Source organism: Myiozetetes cayanensis, unplaced genomic scaffold (assembly GCF_022539395.1).
Source record: "Myiozetetes cayanensis isolate MyiCay16 unplaced genomic scaffold, myiCay2020 scf10, whole genome shotgun sequence".
Lineage (NCBI taxonomy): Eukaryota > Metazoa > Chordata > Aves > Passeriformes > Tyrannidae > Myiozetetes > Myiozetetes cayanensis.
Genome location: NW_026086605.1, coordinates 13,224,057 through 13,249,094, shown reverse-complemented (window position 1 = coordinate 13,249,094; position 25,038 = coordinate 13,224,057). Strand labels below are relative to the sequence as shown.

Sequence of the window (25,038 nt, the reverse complement as noted above, 5' to 3'; positions counted from 1 at the left end):
ATAGCCCTCACCGATGGACTTCTGTGCCATTACTGGGGGTGGGCTACTCACCTCCTCTGTCCTGCCCCAGTATCCTGGGATGCATCCTTGACTGACCTGCTGGGGAAGATGGAACTGGTCTGGAGCCACCACGGTGGCCTTATGTGACTTCAGAGGGGGGAAGCTGTCCTAGGGAAAGTCACTTGTTAGATAACAGCTCTGCTTCTTTTTCCTGCAGCAGTAGGTGGGGAGGCAGCACAGCACACCTGTGGGGAGAGCCCTCAGGCCTTTAATATAATAGGCTGATATACTACTTTGGGCAGACTTGATAAGGTTGGGCAACAGAAGGTGGGCAGAGGATTTCAAATAATGTGTCTCTGTGTACTAGGGCTGGGTCCATCTGTCTAGCCACGGAGACTGCGTAGTAGTGATACACAAACTCCCAGGGCTAGCAAAGGAAGCACAGCCGTGCCCTGCAACCTGTAGATGATCCTGTCAGGGTCTGAACAGACAATGCAGATGAGGGGAATGAGTGTTGTTTCAATGAATGGAGGTCATCTGGGTTTGGATTTTCTTGTTTGGAGCAGTTGAGAGTTTTACTTGGGGGGAAAAAAAGCGAATTGTAGGCAGGAAACAGTTAAACAGCTGCTCACACCATCCTGTAACTGCTTGTAGTAGGTGTTTTATGACTGGCAGGGTGAACTGCAAGCAAAACAGTCTGGCACGTTCCTTCCTTCAGTGGGGAGTTGTCCTGCCTTGCACCGGCAGATGTAACGGGAGCGGCAGGAGGAGCGTGCCATGCTCTCTGCTGGCACACTGGCCTCGCTTCCCTGTGCCTTGTAACAGGAAGGGTGGATGCAGGTTTTGGTGATTTCTGCTTAACAGGACCTGGCTGTACTGTATTGACTTTTAAGTAATGTTGTTTTAAGGAACAGATCATAGTGTTGAAGCAGGGGATGCAGTGATGCTCTTCACTCATTCTTTATTAATGCAAATGGTGTATTTTACAAGTTCTGGTGCTAATTCTTCTGAATGAGTTTTTTTCTACTCCACTCTTTTAACTACTTTCTCTGTGTTCAGAAGTATGGAGTACTCTCCTCAAAACTTAGCCATTTCAAATTCTCCTTTGAGGAATAGCATCACTTTTTTTGAGGTATGTGCCTCTGGACTGAATTAAGACCTTGCAATGCAGATACAGCTATTGCTCTTTAGTAGTACAATTTTCCATTTTTCTTTGTGTTTTGTAGAAGCTTTAATATGATTTTCCAGAGGTTTTTATGCTTTAACTTTTAAAACATTGTAGTGTGTTGCACACATGCGCTTTGCCTTCCTGTGCTTGAATCGTTCTGGACTTAACCCAACCTTTCTCCTCAATTTTTTTTTTTAGAGGTAACTAGAGCATGCTAATTTAATTTTTGTCACTAGCTGTGTTTCAAGCCAGGTCTTTGTACAATATCTTGTAGCACCTGTGGAGATTTACCATTTGCCTTGAATAAACTAACTTACCTAGGAATCTTTCTGTTTTTAATGCAGGCTGGGAGGACCTGACCCTCTGGACTATGTTAGCATGTACAGAAACCTGGGAAATCCAGCGCTGAATGTTCCTGAGCACTGGCACTACGTCAGCTTTGGGTTAAGTGACTTGTATGGAGACAACAGGGTACATGAGTAAGTGCCATTCAAATTCTGTAGCTGCGTGTTGTGTTTTGTGTTGCATTCTGGGACCATGTAGGTAAAACCCTGTCCTGCTGTTCATATTATTTGAACAGCTGGTTTTCTGCTGAGAATACCCTAGCCCTGGTCTCACAAAGGATGAGGTATGCCTATTCTTGTAAGTAGGGGGATTTCTATGTTCCCCTCTGCAGGCTTTGAAGTTCTTTTCAGTGTTAAGTCGAGTGTTTTTTTGTTAGGTTTCGTTTTTGGGGTTTTTTTTGAATTTCGTTTAACTGGTTGGGAAATTTTCTTTTAACTGTCTGTCTTGTTGTGTTTTTCACTGTTGGTAGTCTGTTATGGTCATACGCCTAAATCCTGACCCCTCCCTGTGCATGTTAAATGCCTTCCTCTGGAAAACTGCTGTAAGGGCATTTTTCCTGTTGCTGGCGCAGCAGTGTTACTGTCAGCAGACTGCCACCCCAGTGGCTGCTGTATAAAGTGCCAATTTGTGTAACAGAAGCATAAAACTAATTATTTGACTGTCTTTTCTCCGGTAATTAAATTATTATCTTAGCTTCTTGGTAAGGATGGTTTCTAGCAGACATTTTGATTTAGACCAAACAGGGAGCATGAGCTAATCTTATCCTTGTCTTTCTTTAATTGACCTTGCTCCTTAACTCCAGTTGAAGTGAGTAGCAGTAGCTAAGCAGTCATGATCTCGGGGCTGTGAACGTGGCCTTTTATCCAGCCAGAAATGCCACAAGGTTTCTGCTGTTGTTGTTTAGTGAAATTCTCTTTGCATTGTTTCATGGTTGCAGGGTAAATGTCCTTGATGAATGTTGCAGCAAGGGCCCCAGTTTGCTCGCCCAAGCTTTCCTCCTTTTGTTTGTCTTGGTTAAGATTCAGCCACCAGTTTTTTTTCACCCAAACGCTTCTCTTGCGACAGCAGCAGTCAGGCAGTTTCTTTAACCTTACCCATGTTCTCAAGGCAGTCTCTCCTGTTTTGTTTTTCCTCCTTGTGTTTGTGATTACAGAACTGTTTTTCAGAAGACAAGTCTCTTTAGACTGGAGTTTATACAGGACCCAATGTCACAGAGATCTGCCGGGGACATTTAACCAACACGTCTAACAGCTAACTCCAGTCATTAGTAGCAGGGCAGAGGAAAAGTAGGGCAAGTGAAAGAAATAAAGTTAAAGGCTTCCTTCCCTTGCTTCCACAAGAGACCCTAGTATGGGCATGCAGGCCTTCATGGGGTGCCTTTGTTCTCAGATCATGATATGTCATCTATGCCACTGAAAATCTGAGGTTGCCAAGATTAGATAACCTGTGTTTGCCCACCTTCTTGTGATGGGACTAATTTTGGAGGGAGTAAGAGCTGTGCTGACTTCTTTTCTTTGGTGACTTGCCAGCCTGAGTTTTTCCCATAATGAGACTGTTCTTTTTGCTCGGACTCTTTTCTGACAGTTTTGGGTGAGAGCAGGGAGTGGACATGAGGGTCTCAGCTGAAGACATGAAGGTTGTTGTGTTCGCAACAATGATGAAGATGCAGATTCTGTAAAGACACGGCTTCCTTGGTCCTGGTACATGCTCTGACTTCTCACTCCCCAAACCTGTTGTGCTTCTGTAGTGGAACACTTTGGGGTGGAGGATCAAAAGTGTCACACAGGTGGAATGTCACAATTTGAAATAACTTCCTGGCATGAGACCTCCTAACTCTTCATACTGTCATATGGTTTGGTCTGGAAATTTGGGTTGAGGTAGTGGGACATGCCTTTTGCTGGTTGCAGGGCACAGGAACTAAGCTCCCATCTCTAGGCAAAACCTGCAGGTGATTTCCAAGGCCTGCTGAGTGAAGCAGGAGGAAAGTCTGTGCCATGCTTTGGGAGGTCTGAAGTCCCCGACTGCCCTGCCTGGATGTGATCCTGGGAGGAGGCTTAAGGGAGCTGGTGTGCCTTGGCTGCCCCTGGCACCACACTGCCAGAGGCTCCTGCAGCTGGGCACTGCATGCAAATAGTAAGCCATCATTGCTGTGCTGCTTTTGGGATATTGACTGCAACCTCTTCAGCACAGGCCTGCTCAGATCCGTTAAGGTGATCTCTGTGCCCTGAGTACATGCATGTGTTTCCCTTCTCTCTTGTGTGGCTGGAACAGTCTTCCTGGCTCGAGTGTTCCTGTGTCACTTGCCCTGAGATGTTAAGCTGTCTACAGTCTGTCACCTTTAATTTGGCCTCATTCTTGGGGCTACAAAACTTAATGCTACTTGTGCTGTCAAGTGGGTGGGTTCTGCTTTTGTGTCCAAAAGTCTTAACTTACAATTGTGCGTGTGGTAGACCTGTCAAGACCTACACATCTCTTAAACACTGAAGCTGAAGGTACCACTGGGTAGGTGAGCACTGTAGCCTGCCCAAGAGACAATTTTCAAAGGAGCTGAGCACTCATCAGCAATTCTCACTCCAAGGAGCAATTGCTGTTTGCCAACTACTCTTGAAATGCGATGGCCATGGGAACTGCACTTCACCAGACCAGGCCTGGGTGCACACTGCAGGAATGTGGTGGATTTCCTATGCACTCAGGAGGCTCTTGTTCTCCAACAGAGAATTTAATAAAGCTTTTGTTTAAGAAAATGGGTATCAGTCTCTTTGTTGCTGGAAGGGCTTTGGGGTTCTACTGTCCCAGGTAAAACATGCTGCAGAATGGTTGTCAGGAGCATGAGGTGACAGGGGAGCGTTTAAATCTTTGCCATATTTCCTTTAAAGCTGGCATGACACTGAACTCTGCTCAATTGCCCTGGCCTCTGGAGATAAGAGTGAGTTTGTGGGTTTTTTGGCTTCCCAGCTGTCTCTGCAAAGACTGGAGGGCTGGATCTGCTTGTGACAGTCAGCAAGGTTCCTACAAAAGGGATGTGCTTCCATAACCTTGCTGTCCTTCATCCTTTAGAAAGGCAAGAATAGTACACTGACAAAGGTCTTTTTAATTGTCCAGCTTGACTTTGGGTAATGCATAGCTTATTACTTGTGGACCTCCTCTGGTAATACAGTACAATCTAGAGCAATTGTAATGCAGTTTTAAATGAAAAGGACTCTTTGATTTTGCTGAGTGAACTAACACTAAATTGGAGGCCCCTGTATTTTTATTTATAATGGAACAGCAAACAGATGTAGCAAATAATGTGAAAATGTTGACTTTAATTTATATTTTTTAATAAGAACCTGAACAGTCTGAAGTGGAGCTCTCCCTGTGCCTCCTTGTTGACAGATTTATTTTCAGTTAAAGCAGCACTGTTTCCTGCTCTGCTTAAATATCACCTATGCTCTGCTTGTGGAACTGGTCTGGTTTTAAGAATCCACAGAATAACATGGAAGAAATCTAAGAATTTCAAACAGGGAAACCTTTTTCATTTAAAACCCCTCAGTGTTTCATGGTATAATTGCAACCATGACACCAGCTGTGCTGGGCTGATAGCTCTAAAAATCCTAAATCATGACGTCATGACAGCATTAGGGAACCACAGGCCTTTTGGTGGGATTTCATACCAAGCTGCTTACATGGTAATAAGTCTCTCCAGTTGAGCATGTTGCACAACTTGAGTGGCAGCAGAAATCCTTCCAGGATGTTTTTGCAAGTTATACTCTGTTTTTAGCATTTTTTTAATCTCCTTTCAAATCAAAACAAATGTGTAACTTCTTGAATCTGTTCAGCAGGATTAAAGTAGAGCCTTTTGTCAGACCGTTCTTGCTTTCTGAGGAGATTCTGCACTGCAGTGGCGAGTGTGTGTGCAGCGTGTCAGCGGACAGGGACCATCTGGCCAGTTCCATTGTGAGAGAGGAGACGACTGCTCCGGTGCCCTTCTCCACCCCTTGCCAGCAGCAACACCCCCAGCAATGCCAGCAGTAAGGAACGTGTCCGTGTGCATCTGCACAAAGCACGGTGCCCCAGCCAGCAATTGCAGATTCGTGCTCCGATGCCAGGCCGTCGGCAAAAAGCACACACGTTTATTTCAGCACCAGGTGCATCAGAAAAAAATCCAAAAGTATGCAGCCCGAGTCACACAGGTTTCATAACTTTAAACAACTCTCTCATTACAGATTCAAGGATTACCTCACCTGTTCCACTCCATTTTCTATCCACCGTACGCCCCCCTCAAATTGCTTCGAAGGTCGTAAAGCAACCCCTGATGCCAGGCATCAGTGTCTTTCTTGCTATGTTCTTCTCTTGACTCCTTGGTTCTGGCACGGTTTCCTGCCTTCTGGAACTGGTTCAAGGCCTAAACCCAGTCTCATGGATCTGTTTTATCGTCTTTCTTGCTTTCTATCAGTCTCTTCACAGGTGAAAGCAACCCTCTCTGTTCTTATCAAAATTTTTTCCTGTAAAGAATCTTCAGAAGAAATTATAAATGATGCACTTTCTCTTGAGAACTTCCAACCTCACTAAAATACATGAGCTTTATGGCTAGCACTCTCTTTCTAAAATGCTTAGTCTAAAATACATAAATTCTATGGCTAACAATTTCTAAGGTACTTAATTTTACAGCTCCACATGGAGAACAGGTGTTTGAGGAAGGCACAATCAGCAGGCGTAGCTGGAATTTGACTCCATCAGTGGCAACATCAGCTTCAGCTACTGCTGAATGCCACCTTTGCATTGGTCTTCACTGACAAGACCAGCCTCCAGGGATCTCTGACCCAGGAGACCAGGATAAAGGAATGTTGGAAGGAAGACTTTATCTTGGTCAAGGAGGATTGGGTTAGAGAACACCAAGGAAATCTTGACATCCAAAATCCTTGGGCCCTGATGGGATGCATCCATGAGTGCTAAGAGAGCTGGTGGACAGCATAACTAGGCTGTTCACAATTGTCTTTGAAAGGTTGTGGAGATCAGGAGAGGTGTCTGAAGACTGGAATAAAGGGTGAGAAGGAGGACCCGGGGAGCTGTGAGTCAGTCAGCCTCACATCAATCCCTGGAAAGGTGATGGAGCCACCCATTCTGGAGGCCGTCTATTCACAGAGAGGACAAAAAGGTGATCAGGAACAGTCAGCATGAATTCACTAAAGGTAAATCAGGCTTGACAAACCTGGCTTTCTACAATGAAACAACTACCTGGATGAGTGAAGGGAGAGCAGTGGATACTGTCTGCCTCAACCTCAGCAAGGCCTTCAACACTGTCTCTCACAACATCCTCATAGGCAAATTCAGGATGTGTGGACTGGATGAGTGGACAGTGAAGTGGATTGAAAACTGGCTGAAGAGCAGATCCCAGAGGGCCATAATCAGTAGCACAGGGATTAGTTGGAGACCTGTCGCTGGTGGTGTCCCCCAGTATTGTTTAACTTCTCCATCAATGACTTGGATGAAGCGGTCAATACCTCCTCAGCAAATTCACTTATAACACAAAGCTGGCAGGAGAGGCAGGCACTGATCTCTTCTCTGGGGTCACCAGTAACAGAACCCAAGGGAATGGCCTGAAGTTGTTTCAGGGGAGGGTTAGGTTCGATATTAGGAAAAGGTTCTTCAGCTGGGGGTGGTTGGGCACTGGAACAGGCTTCCCAGAGAAGTGGTCTCAGCACCAACCCTACAGAGTTCAAGAAGCGTTTGTACAACACTGTCAGGCACACGGTGTGACTCTTGGGGATGGATGGTCCTGTGCAGGGCCAGGAGTTGGACTTGATGATCCTTGTGGATCCCTTCCAAGTCAGTATATTCTGTGATTCTCTGATTCTGTGATACCCCAGAGTGCTGTGCAGCCCTTTAGAAGGGCCTCGATAGGTTGGAGGGATGGGCAGAGAAGAACTGTCTGAAATTCAGCAAAAGCAAATGCAGGGTCCTTCAACTGGGGAATAATAACCCCAGACAGCAGCACAGGTTGGGGACTGACCTGTTGGAATTTAGCTCTGTGGAGAAGGCCCTGGGGGTCCTGGTAGACAACCAGCTGTCCATGAGCCAGCAGCGTGTCCTTGTGGTCAAGAAGGCCAGTGGTATCCTGGGGTACATTAGGAAGAACAGTGCCAGCAGGTCAAAAGAGGTGATCCTGCCCCTCTACTCTGCCCTAGTGAGGCCTCATCTGAAGTGCTGTGCCCAGTTCTGTCCTCCTCAGAACAAGAGAGACATGGAGCTCATGAAGTGGGTCCAGTGGATGATTAAGGAATTGGAGCATCTCTCTTATGAGGAAAGGCTGAGAGAGCTGGCTGGGCCTGTTCAGCCTGGGAAGAGATGTCCGAGAGGGGACCTCTTCGGTGTCTAAGTGTCTGAATGGAGGTTGTCAAGAGGATGGAGCCAGACTTTTCTCTGTGGTGCCAAGCAATAGGACAAGAGGCAACGGGCAGAAACTGATGCACAGGAAGTTCTGCCTGAATATGAGGAAGAACTCGTAATCAACTTCCTGTGCAGGTGACGAAGCACTGGAACAGATTGCCCAGAGAAGATGTGGACTTTCCCTCACTGGAGATATTCAGGAACCATCTGGCTGCAGTTCTGTACTATGTGCTCTAGGATGACCCTGCTTGAGCAGGAGGTTGGACCAGATGACCCACTGTGGCCTCTTCCAACCTTTCCCATTCTGTGATTCTGTGGTACTGCAGTGCCAGGATGTGTTCCAGCAGTGGATTGTGCTGACATAGGGCTTTGTAGGGTTGTCCAGGGAGCTAAAAAGACTGAGCATTTTCATCAGACTGACTTCTGTCTCCAGTTTGCTTCGAGGCCAAGGCTGAATCTTTACTTAAATGTTTTGTAGTTCCAGTGCTCATCCTTTTGGTTAACAATGTAAAGAAGTGTATTGAAAATGAAAACCATGATGTGATAGAATTCCTGAGTACCTCAAATAGTCTTATTTGTATTAAAATTACAGGGTTGTAATTCAGAGCTACAATAGATAGTGAAGCTTAGATTATGGCTAGGTTAAGAGATAAGATTTTTATTTGTGGCCTTCCCACATCCCAAGAAGAAACAGACCAGCTGTGTTTTGATGTTTACTGCACCATCCTCAGATTAACAATGGTGGTGGGGTTTTGGTTTTTTTGGTTTTGTTTTTTTTCCACGGCGGCTGGCCAGGAGCCGAAGTGCAGCATCCCATTTGCATAAACCCGAAGAGATTACAGCTGCCTTCGTCTCTATTACAGATGCAGGGTACCACCCGCTGAGACAACAGGTTCCAACTTGCTGTGGTCCTTTTGATTTGTGCTGCTTACCATTTGGATCAGGAGGGAGCGGTGCATGCCGGGATAACGTGTTGTCTCTGTGGGTGGTGCCTCCCTATTAAAGGTGAGGGTAAGCATGAGCCTTTCAAGATCCCCAGTCCAGCTTGTGTTCTGCTTGCTTGTATAGATCCTCTGAATGACCTTAACTTGTAAAAGGGCAAGGATGCTTGTTAGAGCTGGGAGGAAGAAAAAGGAGCGCAAAACTGGATCAGGTAACAAATGCAAGGCTTGCAGAGGGGTGGATGTTTTCTGGAAGGCTTTTTCTGAGTATAAAAGGAGTTTGAAAAGAGTATTTAGAAAATAGCCTGAAAGTTGGAACGAGTGCTCTCTTTCTTTTGAGTGCGTGCTGGCTTCTCCTTTGAACCTGCATGAATATAGGACAGAGTGGTGCTGACAGCTGTCACTTTAGTGGCCTCTTAGTTCTGTAGCCTTTCATAAATTTAAAAGCTCACTGCCCTCAGCTTGCCAGCCTTTGGCCTTAAATTTTGCTATTTAATGGGTCCCTAAGTGCTTTATAAACCACATGCCTAGAGGACTGCTGAAATATTACACCGAACTCCAAGGTGACAGTGAACGCTTTTAAAATGGTGAAGACTGACTGTGCCCCTCTTTGTTTTCATGAAAATGGGATAAAATAGGGGGCCTTTTGGAAAACACTAAGTTAGAGAGAGGTGGTGGTGGTTGTGGATCCATATTTCAGATAAGATTTTTAGATTTCAGCATGTCTACCTTGAGAGATTAAAGATCAAATCACTTTAGTTTGGGAGTTGAGCCTGGAATTCAAAGAAAATAGTTTAAAACTCAAGGTTTTCTTCCATCTTTCATGGTGTCCAGTTGCTTTCAAGTGTAGTGTTGAAGCATATTTCACAAAGAGGAACCTGAGGACTTTCTTAAATAATCACATAGATCTGTAAACCCTTCCTTATTCATCCTGATTTTGTTTTCTAGCTGTTGTCTCTGAAGCTAAAGGACACCTGCTGTGTCAGGGATGGCTGTGTGGTAGCTACTTCAGCCTATGGAACAGGGACATAAGGTTGAGTGCTCGGGGCATATTCTCAAATTGAAGATCAAGAAACAGTAGTTCTGTTCCTGGGTCAGACTTTTGATGCTGGTGATGTGATGGGTTGTTTGTACAGGTTTACAGTCACCTTGAAAGGCTTCTTCCAGGTCTCCATAACTTCCTGCTGTGTGTTGCCTTGGCTTCATCTGTGGGAATTGAACTTAAACCAGTGTACTGAAGAAATGTTTGCTCTTCCTACAGTTGCTGGAGGTGAAGCATCTGCCCCAGCTAAAGGGAATAACATGGATGAGGATATTAGTGAGCATCAGTTTAGGAAAGAGGTACAAGAGTTAGGACTTGGAGGAGAGAGAGTCCCAGGTGAGGACCATACTCTGGACTTCCTTTTTCTTCCTAGGTCTTGTTTGTCTGTGAAAGACTGACCACAAATGTAATGCTTATTTTTCCATTTGGTCTTTTGTCTGAGGCAGAGGGAAGGAGAAGGTTCATGGCAGAATGGGAAGGAAGAGACAATGGAATTAGGGAGTTCTGTGACAAAAAAAAGGTAATTTCTTTTAATGGTAGCTTATTTGAGAATCTGACAGAGTTGGAATGAGTGGTTTAGCTGCATGGGGGGATAAAATCTGATTTTTAATGCGTTTGTCTCACTGATGCCGAAAAGTCAGAGAAGAGACTCTCTAGACTCAAAGTTTTGAGTATAGAAAGCCAAAAAGCACACACATTTATTGCAGTGCTGGGTCCATCAGAAAAAACCCAGAGTGCATCTGGAATCACACAGGTTTCATAACTTTATACCACCCTCTAATTAAAGATTCAGGGATTACCTCACCCGTCCCACCCCATTTTCTCCCACAGTATGCCCCCCTCAAATCACTTGTTTTTCTCTTGAATGCTTGGTTCTGGTGCAGTTTTCTGCCTTCTGGACATGGTTTAAGACGTAAACCCAGTCTTGTGTCATCTGTTTTGTCTTCTTTCTCGCTTTTATCATCTCTTCACGGGTGCAAGCAACTGTCTTTGTTTTATCAAAATTCTTGCCTGTAACAAATCTTCTCAAGAAATTATAAACTACACACTTTCCCTTGGGAACTTCCAACCTTATTAAAATATATGAGTTCTTTATAAGAGCTAAAATATATGAGAGCTAACACTCTCCTTTTGAAATTATTAGTCTAAAATACATAGAATTTATCTATGGCTAACAAATTCTAATAAAGTACTTAATTTTATGGCTACATTGTGGTTAGATTTTTTCATACCTATAAAGATATGAATTAGACTGAGCTTTTCATAAAATTAAGGTACTTATTTTAAATCTCTCCTATGTGGATTATCTGGTGTCTAGTAATACAGTTGTGCTTCTACTGAAACTTGATTACTGGGAGCACCTGTACATCCTTCTCTTCTGTCTGGCTGTTTGGTTTTGCATACTTTGTAGAAATGTGACATGTAGACATTTTGGGGACAAGTCTTCCTTTGAAGGACTCAATTGAATTTGACCAAGGAGTTCAAAAATTGTGGAGACAGTTTAAAGAAGCATATGCACAAGTGTGATCTCGTAAAATTTAACTCCCTATTTCCCAGGCAAAAAGCCCAGTTAAACCAAGCATTATGCCTATTTAGGTGTCCCTTCAATGACTTTGCAATACACCAGAACCCTCTAAGCCTTGTGTTTGACTGCTGGAGGCAGACCTCCCTTGAAGCTATGGTCACCAAAGGGAAATATTTTTTCCTCCTCCCAGGCACTGCACACTTGGCTTCCAAATGTCATTTGTTGGAGGTAGTTAGTACCCTTAATGAAATGAAAGATGTGGGCCACCTACGGAGAGCAGCCCGCTTTGTGCTGAGGTCTATCTGTGTTTGCCTGCAGAGGCTGTGGGACGAGACCATGCTTCAACTGTGCTAGATTTGGAATGCTTTTTTGAAGCATTGAAGGAAATTCATTTAGCATTTACAGCGCTGTAGTTGAATTTACAAGAAGGACTGCTTTCACTCAAAGAAAAAGGGGGAAAAGATTGGAAGTAGGTTTATAGCTGAGCATTACTGAAGGCAAGCCCCACTTCCTATTTAGTAGTGCATCTGCACGTGCATCCCAGTAAAGTGAGCCTCTCACTGACGTGCAGGGGAAGGGATGTAGTGCTCAAACTGGATGATTTTTTTTTTTTTTTTTTTTTTTGCCAGCAGAACTTCCACATTTATGGTCTTGGTACATGGAAGGAGAGTTGATCTGAGGCAGGGCTTTCTTACTCTCACCTCCCAGCTGGGTTAGTGCTGGATGATGTGGGAGAGCTTTCAGGCTCCTTTCTCCCATTAAGTTCAGCCTACCAGGAGGAGTAGTGACTGGGGAGGATCAAAATTGGGTCATCTAGTGAAAGGTTGTTTTATGGGATAAATATCTATTTAGGTTGTTCTAAAAATTAAGAATTAAAGGATTTTTTTTTTTTTTCAGTGGGACATGAAGGTAAAAGCGTTTCTGAGCTGTGTGGTCATTCCAGCTGTGAGATCAAAGGAGAGTTGACTTTTTTATTCCATTTGCTCCCTGGAATAGTGATAAGAACAAATTGGATATTTGAAGAGATAGAGCTGAATGTTACCGATCCACTTTTTTTTCCTCAATGCAGATTTAGTGTTGGGAACATGCCTTCCTGACTAGTATTACAATAGTACGTGTTTCTTGATGAGACAGTGGTTACAATTGGTATCAACAAATTACCACTGGTAATAAAGTTACTAATGGTGTTTGATATTTTAGCTATTGGTGTTTCTCACTTCTAAGCTGGAAACTCCTTAGCGATTACCTAACTCAGCTGCCTCTCTACTGTCATCTCAATTTTGAATCAAGGCCCAATAGGCAGTGACACCAGGCTAACAAAAGAGGACTGCAAATCTTGGTGGTCTTCCATTCAGATGTTATTCCCTTCCTTGGACAAAGGGGTGACTAGGGCTCCTGAGTGCCACTCTGCCTCCAGGGATAGTAAACAAGGAATGGATCACTGGTGGGAGGCATTTTTTGATCACTTGACAAAGCTGGGTAGATGGGATACCACCTGACAAAGGGCTGAGGTTTAAAGGAAGATTTTGCAAGGGCTTTTAAGAACAAAAAGGGAAAGAAAAAAAAAAAAAAAGAGGCCAAAAAACTGGCGCTTTTTGCAGGCTGTAAACAGGGTGGGCGGATGTGAAGGGGGACCCGGCCATTCTTGGGGAGCTCTGATTTAAGCCTGGAGGATAGAGACAAGGGAAGGAGGGAAGGGTGCACAGATGGCTCATTGTTTTGTCTAGCTCAGCATTCTTGCACTGCCTGAGTGAAGGGCAATTGTTTTAAAATCCTTTTTGCAAAGAGTGCTCTTTGCTTTCCAGCTATCCCTGGTCCCTGTAAACGGTAAACTAGAGGGGCTGGTCTTTAGCACCCATTTATTTTGGAAGGTCAGTGCTCTGTCCTAGGGGCCCTGGGCAGTTGCTGGGCTGCGAGGCATCGCTCCTGGAAGGGAGTGGGGGGGAAAGAGTGTGTTTCTGGGAAATGCACCGCAGCATCTGGGGAGAAGGCAAGAACAAAAGGATGTACACAGAGAGGCTAATGCAGAGCAGGGTCTGGCTCAGGGGCCTTTACCAAAACCTTAAAATGCATTATGAAACTGGCACATACTTTACCTGCAGTGATATCTGATGTACAGTATAGTTTTCTGATAGGACTTGGGGGGGGGGGTTGTAGCAAATAATTCATTACTATATAGAAATACTGCCATTTCTATACTGTTATTCTTTCTACCTCTCCAGTTGCACTGGCATAGCTCCTTCCCCTCCTCCCCTGTGAATTGTTGTGGCCTTTCTGGAGCAGGGGCCCTTTTTGGCATAGTCGACAAAAATAAACCATAAAGGCAGCTGTTGTTATGAATAAGGCTCAACAGGGGAATTTTACCAGTAGAACTACAGCAATATAATTATACTGGTAGACTAGTTACAGTAAATTTCCTCATGAAGACAAGCCTTAAGTTGACATTTCCTAGCTAAGTTGAATCCATATGTATAACCTTATTACGCAAAAATAATATGTCTCTGGGCCTTGAATTCTTTTTTACCCAGAAGAGTAACATTAAGCAGAAAAGCAAAGAATTTAGTGTTCAGAGATAGACAGGGGATTTTCTGTAACAGAGTGGCTGTGATGAGCTGTACGCTGAACTCTGTGTTTTACTGGCCTGGTTATTCCTCCTAAAGTGGTCAGGAACGTGAGGAGCGTGTTTCTGCTTACAGCACTAAAAAGCAGTGCTGAAATATGCTGTAAGCTGACATCTCTCTCCCAACTTTATTCCTGTTTGAAAGACAAGCAGAGCCATTTTGCAGTTTCCATAACTGAAGTGGTTTGGCTGAGAGGCAAAACTATTCTGCCACTATTAGAATCTTTAGGGGTAAGCCTGGAGCCACTGAAAGGAAGGTGGGGAATGATGATTTCTTTCCTTTTTTGTTTGATTTTTAAGATGCAAAGATCTATTTTATCCTTTTGGATTTCGTCTTACAACAAATGGAGTTTGTGTAATGTTCACAAGCCAAGTGTTTATTTCTATAGAACAAAAATATCGGCCTACCTTTGGAAGTTTCAAATGCTTCAAAGGAAAGACAGTCTTGCAGGAGAAGCTTAACATTTAAAGGGCAATTAAAAAAAATGTATCTAGAGTAGACTTTTCATTGCAACTGTCTCATGTTTCCCTTTTGGGAGTCTTTAACCAGCAGTCTGGTGCTTTCTTTTCCCTGCAATTACAGCACAAGCTCCAAGGGCCTTTCGTTGCCTGTTTAATTGATTAAGATCTCTCATGGTGCTCATCAGTATATTTTTGAGTGTACCCTTTGCAGTGAAATGAGACTATGTAACAGCTCCTCAGGTAAGACAGTATTGTCTTGATTTCTATAGCTAATGAAGTGAAAGAAAAGGGATTAAATTCCAGATCTGTCACATCAGATAGTCATTGAATGGTTTCGGTTGGAAGAGACCTTAAAAGACAATTTAGTTCCAACTCCTCTGCCATGGGCAGGGACACCTCCCACTAGACCAGGTTGCTCAAAGTCCTATCCAGCCTGGCCTTGAACAATTCCAGGGACAGGGCAACTACAGCTTCCCTGGGCAACTTTTGCCAGTGCCTCACCAGCCTCACAGTAAAGAATTTCTTCCTGATATCTATTTTAAACCTACCCTCTGTCAGTTTAAAGCCATTCCCTCTTGTCATGTCACTACATGCCCCTGTCAAAAGTCCCTCCACAGTTCTCTTGTAGCCCCTTTAAAAAAGTGCTCTAAGGTCTTCCTGGAGCCTTCTTTTCATCAGGCTGAACATGTCCAACTCTCTCAGCATGTTTCCAGCCCTCTGAGCATCTTCATGGCTGTCCTCAGGACTCACTCCAACAAGTCCATTTTCTTCTTATGATGGGAGACCCAGAGCTGGATGCAACACTCCAGCTGGGATCTTGTAAGAGCAGAGGGACCTCTCTTGACTTGCAGGCCACACTTCTTGTAGTGCAGCCCAGGGCAGAGTTGACTTTCTGGGCTGCAGACACACATTGCCAGCTTTTTGTTAGCAATACTTGTGCCTACAGCCTGCTTAAAATCTGTTGGAGTTCAGGTTCCTAAAAGCTCCTGAATCCCTTTTATGCCTCAAGCTCATTTACTGCACAGTGGAGAACTGAATTGTATGCGAGTTCTAAAAATGTACTCAAGGGTATGCTAAAGTTGTTTCTTGCGTGATTTTTCTTATATGTTCTTTAGCCAGCAGGAAAGTAATGGGTGACACCACTGTTTATATTCTGTGTAACATACTGGAGCCCTCGCTTGAGACCTTTAGGCAATGCTGAAGAAAACTGTGTCTGTCAGCGTAGTTTCTGGCTTTGGGTTTTTCTCTTATTCTTTCCACCCTCCCATACTGCTTTTGAAAGCCGCTTTTGTTATGCGAATGGGTTCCTCCCAGCAGCTGCAGAACTTTCCACAGCAGGAAGGAGCCAGCAGACACTGCAAGGAAAGTTGGTGCCCTTCTCCCAGCTGCTCACCAAGCACAGCAATGCTGTCCTTCCCAGACACACTGGCTCAAACTGGCCCTTTGCTTGTGTTCTCTTGCCTGGTGAGGTTGCAGCTGAGCCCTTAGGTGAAGTTGTGGAGGTGCATTACCATTCCCTGTGTATGAGAGCTGAGGATTCAGTTCCTATATGAAACAGGATCCATGTGCAGATGAAAGGTTGTCTTCTCTTGTGCACTGTGTCGTGCAGTGACTGTGTGCTTTGTTTGCAGAATCACCTCCGGCTCAGGCCGAACATGAGCACTGTTCTGCTGGACCACGAAGAAATGAAGGATGAGTAGTTCTGAGGTGCAGCATAGAGAGCTTAAGTAAAACGTTAAAAGCACAGATCTTTGTAAGTTTTGTATTTCACTAGTGCCCTGCCCCTTGTTCTGTGAATGCAATAGTAAATCCTTATTGTACTCCTAGCCTTTTCTTTCCAGATCCTTTCAGTGGGCATTAAGATGATGCAACTCTGCTGGAACTTCCCCAGACCATTGCAGTGAGACTGTTTGCATTTTCTTTGCCAAGAAGCACAGCCTCGCTTGTGGTGCTGGTTGTGGCAGTTTAGAAACTGCTTTCAGGGACACCTGGGCTGGGTTGGGACTGGTTCTGCTGGCCATGAGGTGGGAAGCCGTGGTGGTGGCTCCATGGAGAAATGTGCAAGCCTTGAGCTGAAACACATGATCCAGTTACTTGATTTCACATAGATGTATTTATTTTTAATAAGTCATTTTGGAAATGATGAGGGTGAAATAGTTTGGTCTTCTCAGTTTAGTTATGACTGTGATGGGAGAGTAAACCATCACCTACTGGTATAGCTCATCCATGCTATAGAAAATAAAATGTAAACTGCCCTCATGTGAACATCTTTTGCCGGAGTGAGGAGTGACACATCCCATGCAACCTCCTGTTTCATATTTTGTTGTTTTAGTCATTTCCCTTGTTCAGTATTTGTCCATGCTGTGCAGAATGTGGAGTTAATTTCCCAGGTTTTGTGACCTTGATAGATGGAGTATATAAGCATTTCCTATATAGTGAGTGTGTTGCATTGCTCTTTGAAGCAGGGAAGTACCATTATTTACATCTGAAAATCAAATTCCTAAGTAACTTGTTGAGGAGGATGAGAAGTTTGTAGCAGTCAAGAGATTCAGACTTAGGTTGTGTGGGTGCTGTTTTATCACTTTAAGAGTCATCTGAAGTTTCCTGACTTAGTAATGAAGCAGATTGATCCTTTTGGCACCAGTAGGGCCTTTGCAGCCTTTTCTCCTTGATCTACCTGCACTATCCCTATGTGAATGTATGTTGGCCCTCTCCAGAGTGAGATAAAAATGCTTCCAAGCCTCTAGAGCTCAAAGGGATTAACCTCCAGCAGCTAAACATGATCCTGTCCTCCTTCCAGATGCTACAACTTTCATGACAGGGACAGCAGCAACCTCAAAGGAGCAATCCCTAAACTGCCTTAACTTGCAGCCCAGCACATTAAAGTGACCAGAAAACTGATGGTGGTTTACTTTAACATACTAGGCTAAAGATAGTGTAGTTCAGGAGCTGTTTCCCATGTGGCTGGGCAGGAGCTGAATACAGTAACCACTGCTCTCAAAACAAGTTTAACTTAAGTGTTTGAGAATTACCAGCTGTGGGTCCTGCCAGTTCTGTTCTAGATACAGGGTACCAGTAGTAAAAGTTCATCCTTGTGTTCTTGGCTGTGATGCTTCCTAGAATCACTTGGGTTGGAAGGGACCTCTGAAAGTTTCCAGTTGATGCTTTCTCAGAGGGCTGACTTCCCTGGATTGCATCCCTGGATTCTATTCGAGAGTTTGATCACTATCTAGTGACATTACATAAGACAGTTGTATCTGCAGAGTTAGGAATAAGGTTGACTTGACTCTGTAGTATGAAGGTTTAGAGGAAAAATCAATTTATCTGTCGTGTCAACATTTGTTATTTACAGAAACAATTTTGTAAAAACAAAATCTAAACTGTGAGTCTGCAGGCTTCAGGGGCAAGATTGTCACCAGATGAGTTTTGACGAAGCTGAATAATAAAATCTTTGAAATCTGTGTTGTGTATATGTGAGTGAAACTGTAACTTGTCTCCTCTTCCCCTCTGCTTTCTAATAGCCCTTCACTCTCTGAATGGTAGCTCAGTGAATCACAGCTCTATTTTCATACTGGCCAGCACAAATCAATTCACAAATTTTGCTCAGATTGATCTCAATGTAAGCTTTCTAAGTGGATCGTAGATGAACATTTCAGAAAACCGAGAAACCCGCCACCAAATAACTGCAGAGCGAGTGCCTCTGCATATGTTTGGATTTAGATGTTGGAATAAATTTCTAAAAAGAAAATTAACTTGCTGTTTTCTAGAAGAGTTTTCCGTTTGGTTGATGGCTTACACATTTGATATGACGTACTGCAAGAGCAAGCTCTAAGCAGCAGCTGCCACGGACTGACGTCTCTGAGCACTGTGTCACTTGCTTTCCAACCTTGATTTTATATGAAGAGAAATCTTTGAACATGGGTTCATATTATGGTTGTATTTGCTCTGCTTATGCGTAAAGATTTTTCTTAAATCAAGCTAGAAAGGAGCCCAGTAAGATCGTGTGTGCACAAGTTTGAGGGTGGCAAGAGCTCATGGAATTTCCTGTTGAGCACTGTGAAGAGATAACCATCTGACATCCAGATACCCACCCCCTGCTTCTCTCCAATGTTTTTGTGTGAATTGATGCTTTTTTAGATGCCAGGAAATAATCCAGGAGAATAAGTGAGTAAGCAGGTAGGTTTTGGTTGAAATAACTTTTCTGGGTAGTTTTTAAATATTCTGGGTAAGGGGGCTGCTGTGACTATTTTCTTATGAAATTGCTTCACAGGAGCCTCCCAGCTTGCTGTCAGGGTTCTCAGATGAGAGTTTTATACTGTTTGACAGCTGCACTAAAAGCAACCATTTCCTGTTAGGCAAGATGCTGGAAGCACTAGGTAGAGTCCCCTCTATTTTTTTTTTTCCCTCTGAAGCTCTGGAATCTGAGAGTCATTAGCTTATAGTGGATAGATATTGTGTAATGTATCTGGAGCTTGAATTCTGAAGACTGACTGTGCATGATCTTGTTCAGGGCACAACAGCTCTTGCCTGGTGTCCTTCCCAGGAGATGGAAAAACTAAAGTGTTTGGCTCAATGGCTGTAACAGCCTGCTGGAGGCTTCTCCTTGGGTTTTAGAGAGGAGGTCACCCTTTGCGTTGCTCGTTTGTGAGCAGATGTGGGCAGTTAAAGGAAAGTGATTCACATCTTGATTTCTCTCATGGAGGACCTGTGAAGTCAGTCAGCAGGTATCCTGATGCTTTTTGTTATGCCAGTCCTCTGCATTGCTAATAGTAGTCTCTTTGCCAGCTAATAGAAAAATCTGGGATGGGTACTGGCTCTGCAGTCTTAAAACGCTATTGAGGGTTGGGCTCTGAAGTGCTTTGGTGTCAGGTAAGCAGAGTGGTGGATACTGCCCATCAGCTTGGTTTGACCACCTTCTCAAACTTCTAAAAGGTCCTAATAGGCTGGTCTGGAGTACTGAAAGCTGTGGATTGGCAATTACTGTGTTGGGGGTGTTTTGAGGGGTGAGGTGAGTATTGGGGGTAGAATTAAAACTGCTTACTTGATGGAAATAACAGCAGCTCTTGTCAGGCTTAGGAATATAGTGATACTGTATTTCTGCAGCCTTCAAAATGGTATTGGAGCAGCTCAGCAGCAGCAGAGCTTTGTCTCTGTAGATGATGTAGGGACGTGCAATTAGGGAGTTGAAGCAAAAGGCATCTTAAATGGCTTCATGAAAGTAGTGGTGATGGAGCTGAAAACTGAAGCTGGGACAATAAGTCCAGAGTACCGTGAGCCTCCCCTCACTTCCCAGAAGAGACCTGGCTTATCTCCCTGGAGCTGCTGGGAGTGCAGCTGTGACTTCTGAAAGTGCAGTCTTAACTATCCCCAAACACCCTGAAAGACCTTTCTTGTTGTTCCCTGGCTGAAATAATCACAGTGAAGGTACCAGCATTTCCCTACCTAAACTCCCATTTTCAGGGATGGGTTCACCTAATATGTTTATACACACATACTCTTAAACTCTCAAAAAAATAAACACCTAGTACACTCTGTTCCTTGTCCAGAGCTGTGCAGCTTTCAAAAACAGAATCGCAGAAATACAGCCATTTGCACGGCAGTGAGGCAAACCTTCTCTCCTTCCTTGCAAAAGTGAGATAGAAAATGCTTTGGCAAATAGCTTTGATTTAAACTGAAAAGCCTCTGGTTTTCAGAGCTGCTTTTAAAGCAAAGGGCTACTTTGGCTTTTGATCCTCTTAAGCTGGGTTATTTGATGTGAAAAACGCCCTGGGTACTCTGCTGCAGAGGGGAGCAGCTTTTCAGTTCTCCGTGTGTGGCTTCAGGAGAGGCCTGGCAGAGCGCAGGGTGGCGGGGGGCTCGGGGGGCCCGGCTGCACGGCTCTGTAAATAAAGGGGCCTCTATTTCTTTGGATTCTTTTGCTGGAACTAAATATCATGATCAGTGAAACTCTTACCTCATTAAAGGAACAAGCCAGACTCCTCCAGCATATGCGCAGTGTTGCAGTGTGGTTTGTTCTGCTGAGCTGATTTGCTGAACAGATAAAGGGAGTTTTAACCCAAAGAATGGCATGTAATATATGACCTTGGCTTTCAAAAGGTTTATTTTTGTTCATGCGACAAAATAAGGTTTTAATATTAAATATAGGGTTGGATTTTACTTGGCAGATACCAGAGCCTTCCATTACTGCTGTAGTCATAATATAAAACTATCTGATGTGTGCCAGTGGCCATGTAGCAAGCCAAGAATTTCTCCATCAGTGTTTATTTTTGTGAAAACTTAGCTGGTTGCTTTGCAATTGGGTCGGCTGTAAAGGTGATGTGTCCTTGTGTTGGAGGGGACAAAGCAGTGGTGGGCACAATATGATCCATGCTGACTCTTTAGAGTTAGCATCTTTAGTCTTGGGGCAATATATGGATTTATTTTTTTCCCTTCTTAGCATTTCAGAAGTGTTTACAAGAAACTTTCACTCAAAACTGCAGGGTTCACCAGAACCAACACGTAAAACTATGTGAAGTATTCAGATCTGTTAGTACAGAAACTTAATGCTGTGTTGCAGCTTTCAGCTTGTGAAGCTGGGGCCACGCACAGATACAAAATACTAATTTTGAGGTTTCCTTCCTACACACACTAAGATCATCATCTTGCTGTAAAACTGAGGCACTTTTGGACTGCTGCATTGTAATAGTTTTGCTGAAGAAATGACCTGCAAAGCACTTCAGTGTTGAGATGCTGAACTGAGCTCCAAAACCTTGTTCTAAATTGGCTGTAGTCTGGATTAGTTACCTTCAGATTAAACAAACAAACCAAAACAAAGAAAACCACCACTCCACCAAAACAAACAAAAAAAGCCACCCAACCAACCTAACCCTGACAAAAAAACCCCACCCTTGTCTCCCTAGCTTGCAGAGAAACCAACCCAAAATAATGCCAGAATCTTGCTTCTGTACATCACAAAGTGTGTAATCAAAGGGTGTTGCCTCTGTGGCTGACACAGGAGTCGGGGTCAGACTGACCTGCTGTGGACACTTTGCTGGCTGTGGAAGGGAGTAAGTTAGAACAGCTACAAGTAGCAGTGAGTTTGGGAAGATCAGTGGAGGAAGAGGTAAGGGCTTCCGTGTGCTTTAGCAGTATTTCCATCTATGGGTTATCCTCACCCCTCCACTCAGTTTTTCGTGGAAATGAGGCTTGTTTGGTCTTTCTCTTCTGGAATTCTTGTTTGGTTTTTTTAGCTTGTTCTTTGACTGTGGCTGGCTGAAGGTGGTTGACTTCTCTAGAAGTTTTCTGGAAGTTTGGGGGAAATTTGGAACTTGTGGGAAGAAGCAAGAGTTTGAACACATACAAACCTGCAAGGTGTGGGTTTTTTTGTCCAGTTCCTTGTCATCCCCCTAAGATAATTCTCAAGCAGCGGAGACATACTCTGCAAGGAGGAGGCTGCCATGAGGTTCCAGTGTTTCCACATGGAATATAAGGGAGGAGTATCTTTATCCTTGTGAGGGATAATAAGCCATTTGCTCTGTCTTCCACTGGCACATGTATCTGGACATCTTGGGCTTCTAACTGGGCAAAATCATTTCCCATGCAGTTGATGGCTGTGCCTGCTATTTGCCTCTCCACCAGGAGACTGATGCATCGTTACACTGGCAAATTTTGGAGCTGAGGCTAATGTAAGCACTTGCATTCCAGTGAAAAGGACTTCCATAAGAGAAGCCAAGCTCCGTAACTTGGCTACTGGATATTTCTCATTGATTTTCATTAGACCAAGGGTCAGAAGCATGTGGCGAGGTTACAAGTTTATGTAGTTCCTGAAGCTCATGTCTACCTCCCTTCTCAGGTGCATCCTTCTAACCTCAGCCAGGAGCTCTGATCCTGGATTATGGTCCATTGTTCAGTGACAGAAATTTCATGGCAGCTGTTGAAACTACATTCAATTTACTGTCAAATACAAGACTTTTTTGGAGGATAAAAGCAAAAGCTTTGGAAAAAATACTAACTGAAAATTACTATCCTGATTACATTCTGAATATTAATATTTTTTCCTGTGAAAGACTCATCTAAATTAGACACAAAAAATTACCAAAATAATCACAAGTTTTTAAAGCCATGTGTCACAATTTCCTCAAAACCAGATTACTAAACTAAAATTAAACAGACCAAGGACTGTTACTTTATAGACTGTTACTTCAGAACAGCTGCACAGTGCAGGTGAATTGCATACATTTAAATATTCCCTGTAACAAAGCTGTGTATTTTCAGCAAACTGTGACCATTAACTATTCAAAACCATTTTAAGTCTAATCGTTACATCTTATGTGCAAATAGGATTTTTCTACTTTTTAACTGTTAATTTAAGAGTTTGAAAATTATAAGCATTGTACGCTGATGCTGCTGTATATCCTGAGTTTTCTTTGGAAGATACATATGGATTCCTCAGGGATTTTTTAAAATCTTAGAAGTAACTTCACTACTTGTTTCCTTATCTTTTATTCTGTTTAGTAGTTCTCTGTTTTGGAGATTTTCACTACCATATGAACAAACTGATGTAAGTAACATTGTCTGTCCGTTTTACTGCTTTGTGACTATTGGTATGTTGTCGAGCAGCAGAGTTCTCCTAAATGTTGCTTTGGTGGATACTCACCTGAACACTTCTGTTACTGAGTAAGGGGATCAATATTGATCTGTATTGATCATAGGGATCAATATAGAGCACGCCTGGTCTTCTTTTAAATAGTTACTTTGAGAAGCAGAGATGCAAGAAGTTAAAAAAAAAAGCCCACTAAACTCTAGCTCATTGCATATTAGAAGGAAAGCTGTGTTGTTTCAGAACATGCCTTGGAAGGAGGAAATTCAATAGGGAGCCATCTTACTTTCCAAAAAATTTAACTGTGAAAGATCCGCTTGAAGGCTTTTTGTTGACTTTGATCTTTCTTAAAATTGACCCATTCATAATGTGTTTCAGTTTCTGGGTTATGCTTTTTCCTGGAATCAATCCTTGAAAATTATCCACTTTGAAGCGTTTTTGTTTCTCCCTTTAAGAAATGTTTGTATTTTTCCTTTGCTAGCTGATATGTGAAACTAATAAAATACTACAGGGGTGCTTGGATGTACAAAGTACAACTTTGCATTGGTGAGGCTGTCACGGTACTGTATCAATCTGTTTGGTAGACCTCCACAATTGCAGGACACAGGATTCACTGCACATCCAGATTCTTGGATGGCTGGTTAATCAATAATCTTTTGCTTTGTTTGAGAACCAAATGCAGTGATTTGACTTGTTGCTTAAAGATGTATTTCTTTCCTAAAAGAGGTTTTATATGTACCAGTTGAGCATTCTGAAATGGGTTTTCTACTCTGTTCATAGAGAATTTGCTTCTGTAGTATCTGATTCTCAAATTCTTTGTTGAGGATAATGTGGAGAGAAATAAAAATGGGCATTTTTGTATACTGTTATACTAATATTTACTATATTGTTTACTCCTCTATTGCAGATGTCAGAATGACTTTCAATACTTTATTGTTTTCAATCACGGATTTTTTTTTTCCAAATTTTTTTTCCTTAGCATTTTAAAAAAGAAGCTTTCACTCAAAACAGAAGGGTTCAGCATAAAGCAAACTGTGTGGAATATTTGGATCTCTTAACACAGAAACTTAATGCTGTGTTGCAGCTTTCAGGTTTTGTACCTGGGGCCACATGCAGATAAAAAATACTAATGTTGAGGTTTCCTTCCTGCATACAATCCATCTCAGATCGTCTGAGATGCATTGTAATTGTAATTACTGTTGTTACCATTTTAGGCTATCCCGTAATCTAGTTCTGTCCTAGGGTTTGTTTCTCAGCTACTTCAATTACAACATTTGATAGTCAACTACAAACAAACTTTCCTTGGAGAATCCTCCAAGTTACTTTGTGTGGTGGACTTGCATCAATGCTTAAATCTGATCAGTTTTAACACTCATCATTGTCACTATAAATCATTTCTGCTTCTGTTGGAACAGTCCTTCCAACACTTGCAGCTGGTCACTGCACTGCTGGTGAGCTGTGTTTTTCAAATGGAAAGTGCTTTTGTTACTTTCGAGACTGCTCTGTTTGACTGCTTTTAGAAGTAGTTATTAAACCTTTATGCATCGTGTCTTTCATATGTGCCAGCAAGGTACAAGCATCCAAGACATTTGCAAACTTTCTCCAGATAATTTGCCAATGGCTGCAGGTGTTGGAGACTTGAACTTGCAGAATGATACTGGTTTATGAAAGCTTCTGTAAGGTGTCCTTATGCTCAGTGTAAATCCTTCCTTTTCCCCTCTGCCTTTGTGAAACAGTCACAGCAAAAGAGCAAAGGATGCAATGACAGTGGTAGAAATCACCTAAATGTTCCCAACTTGCTTTCAGGTTTGCAAGCTTATATATTTCTCCATGAGGTTTCTTATTTTCCACAGGCAAATGTGGCATTTGTAGCTGCTGGGGATTTAGGAATTAGTGCATTGTGGGAGAGGTCATTAACTTTCTACCTGCATCTCCTCGTTTCTCCCTCCCCAGCTGACCATCTGCAACATAGAAATTGTGTGTTGTAC

The 25,038-nt window shown here is 43.2% G+C and overlaps 1 protein-coding gene across 2 annotated transcripts in view; it reads left to right on the top strand.

Annotated features, from left to right (window-relative positions):
* The window catches only part of SUFU (SUFU negative regulator of hedgehog signaling), a 91,560-nt gene that overhangs the window by 4,424 nt on the left and 62,098 nt on the right, over nucleotides 1-25,038 (top strand). For both annotated transcript variants that reach the window (XM_050336735.1, XM_050336743.1), the window contains exon 2: nucleotides 1,513-1,647. In XM_050336735.1, the coding sequence (XP_050192692.1) occupies nucleotides 1,513-1,647 (135 nt within the window). The remainder of the gene's footprint in view (nucleotides 1-1,512; nucleotides 1,648-25,038) is intronic.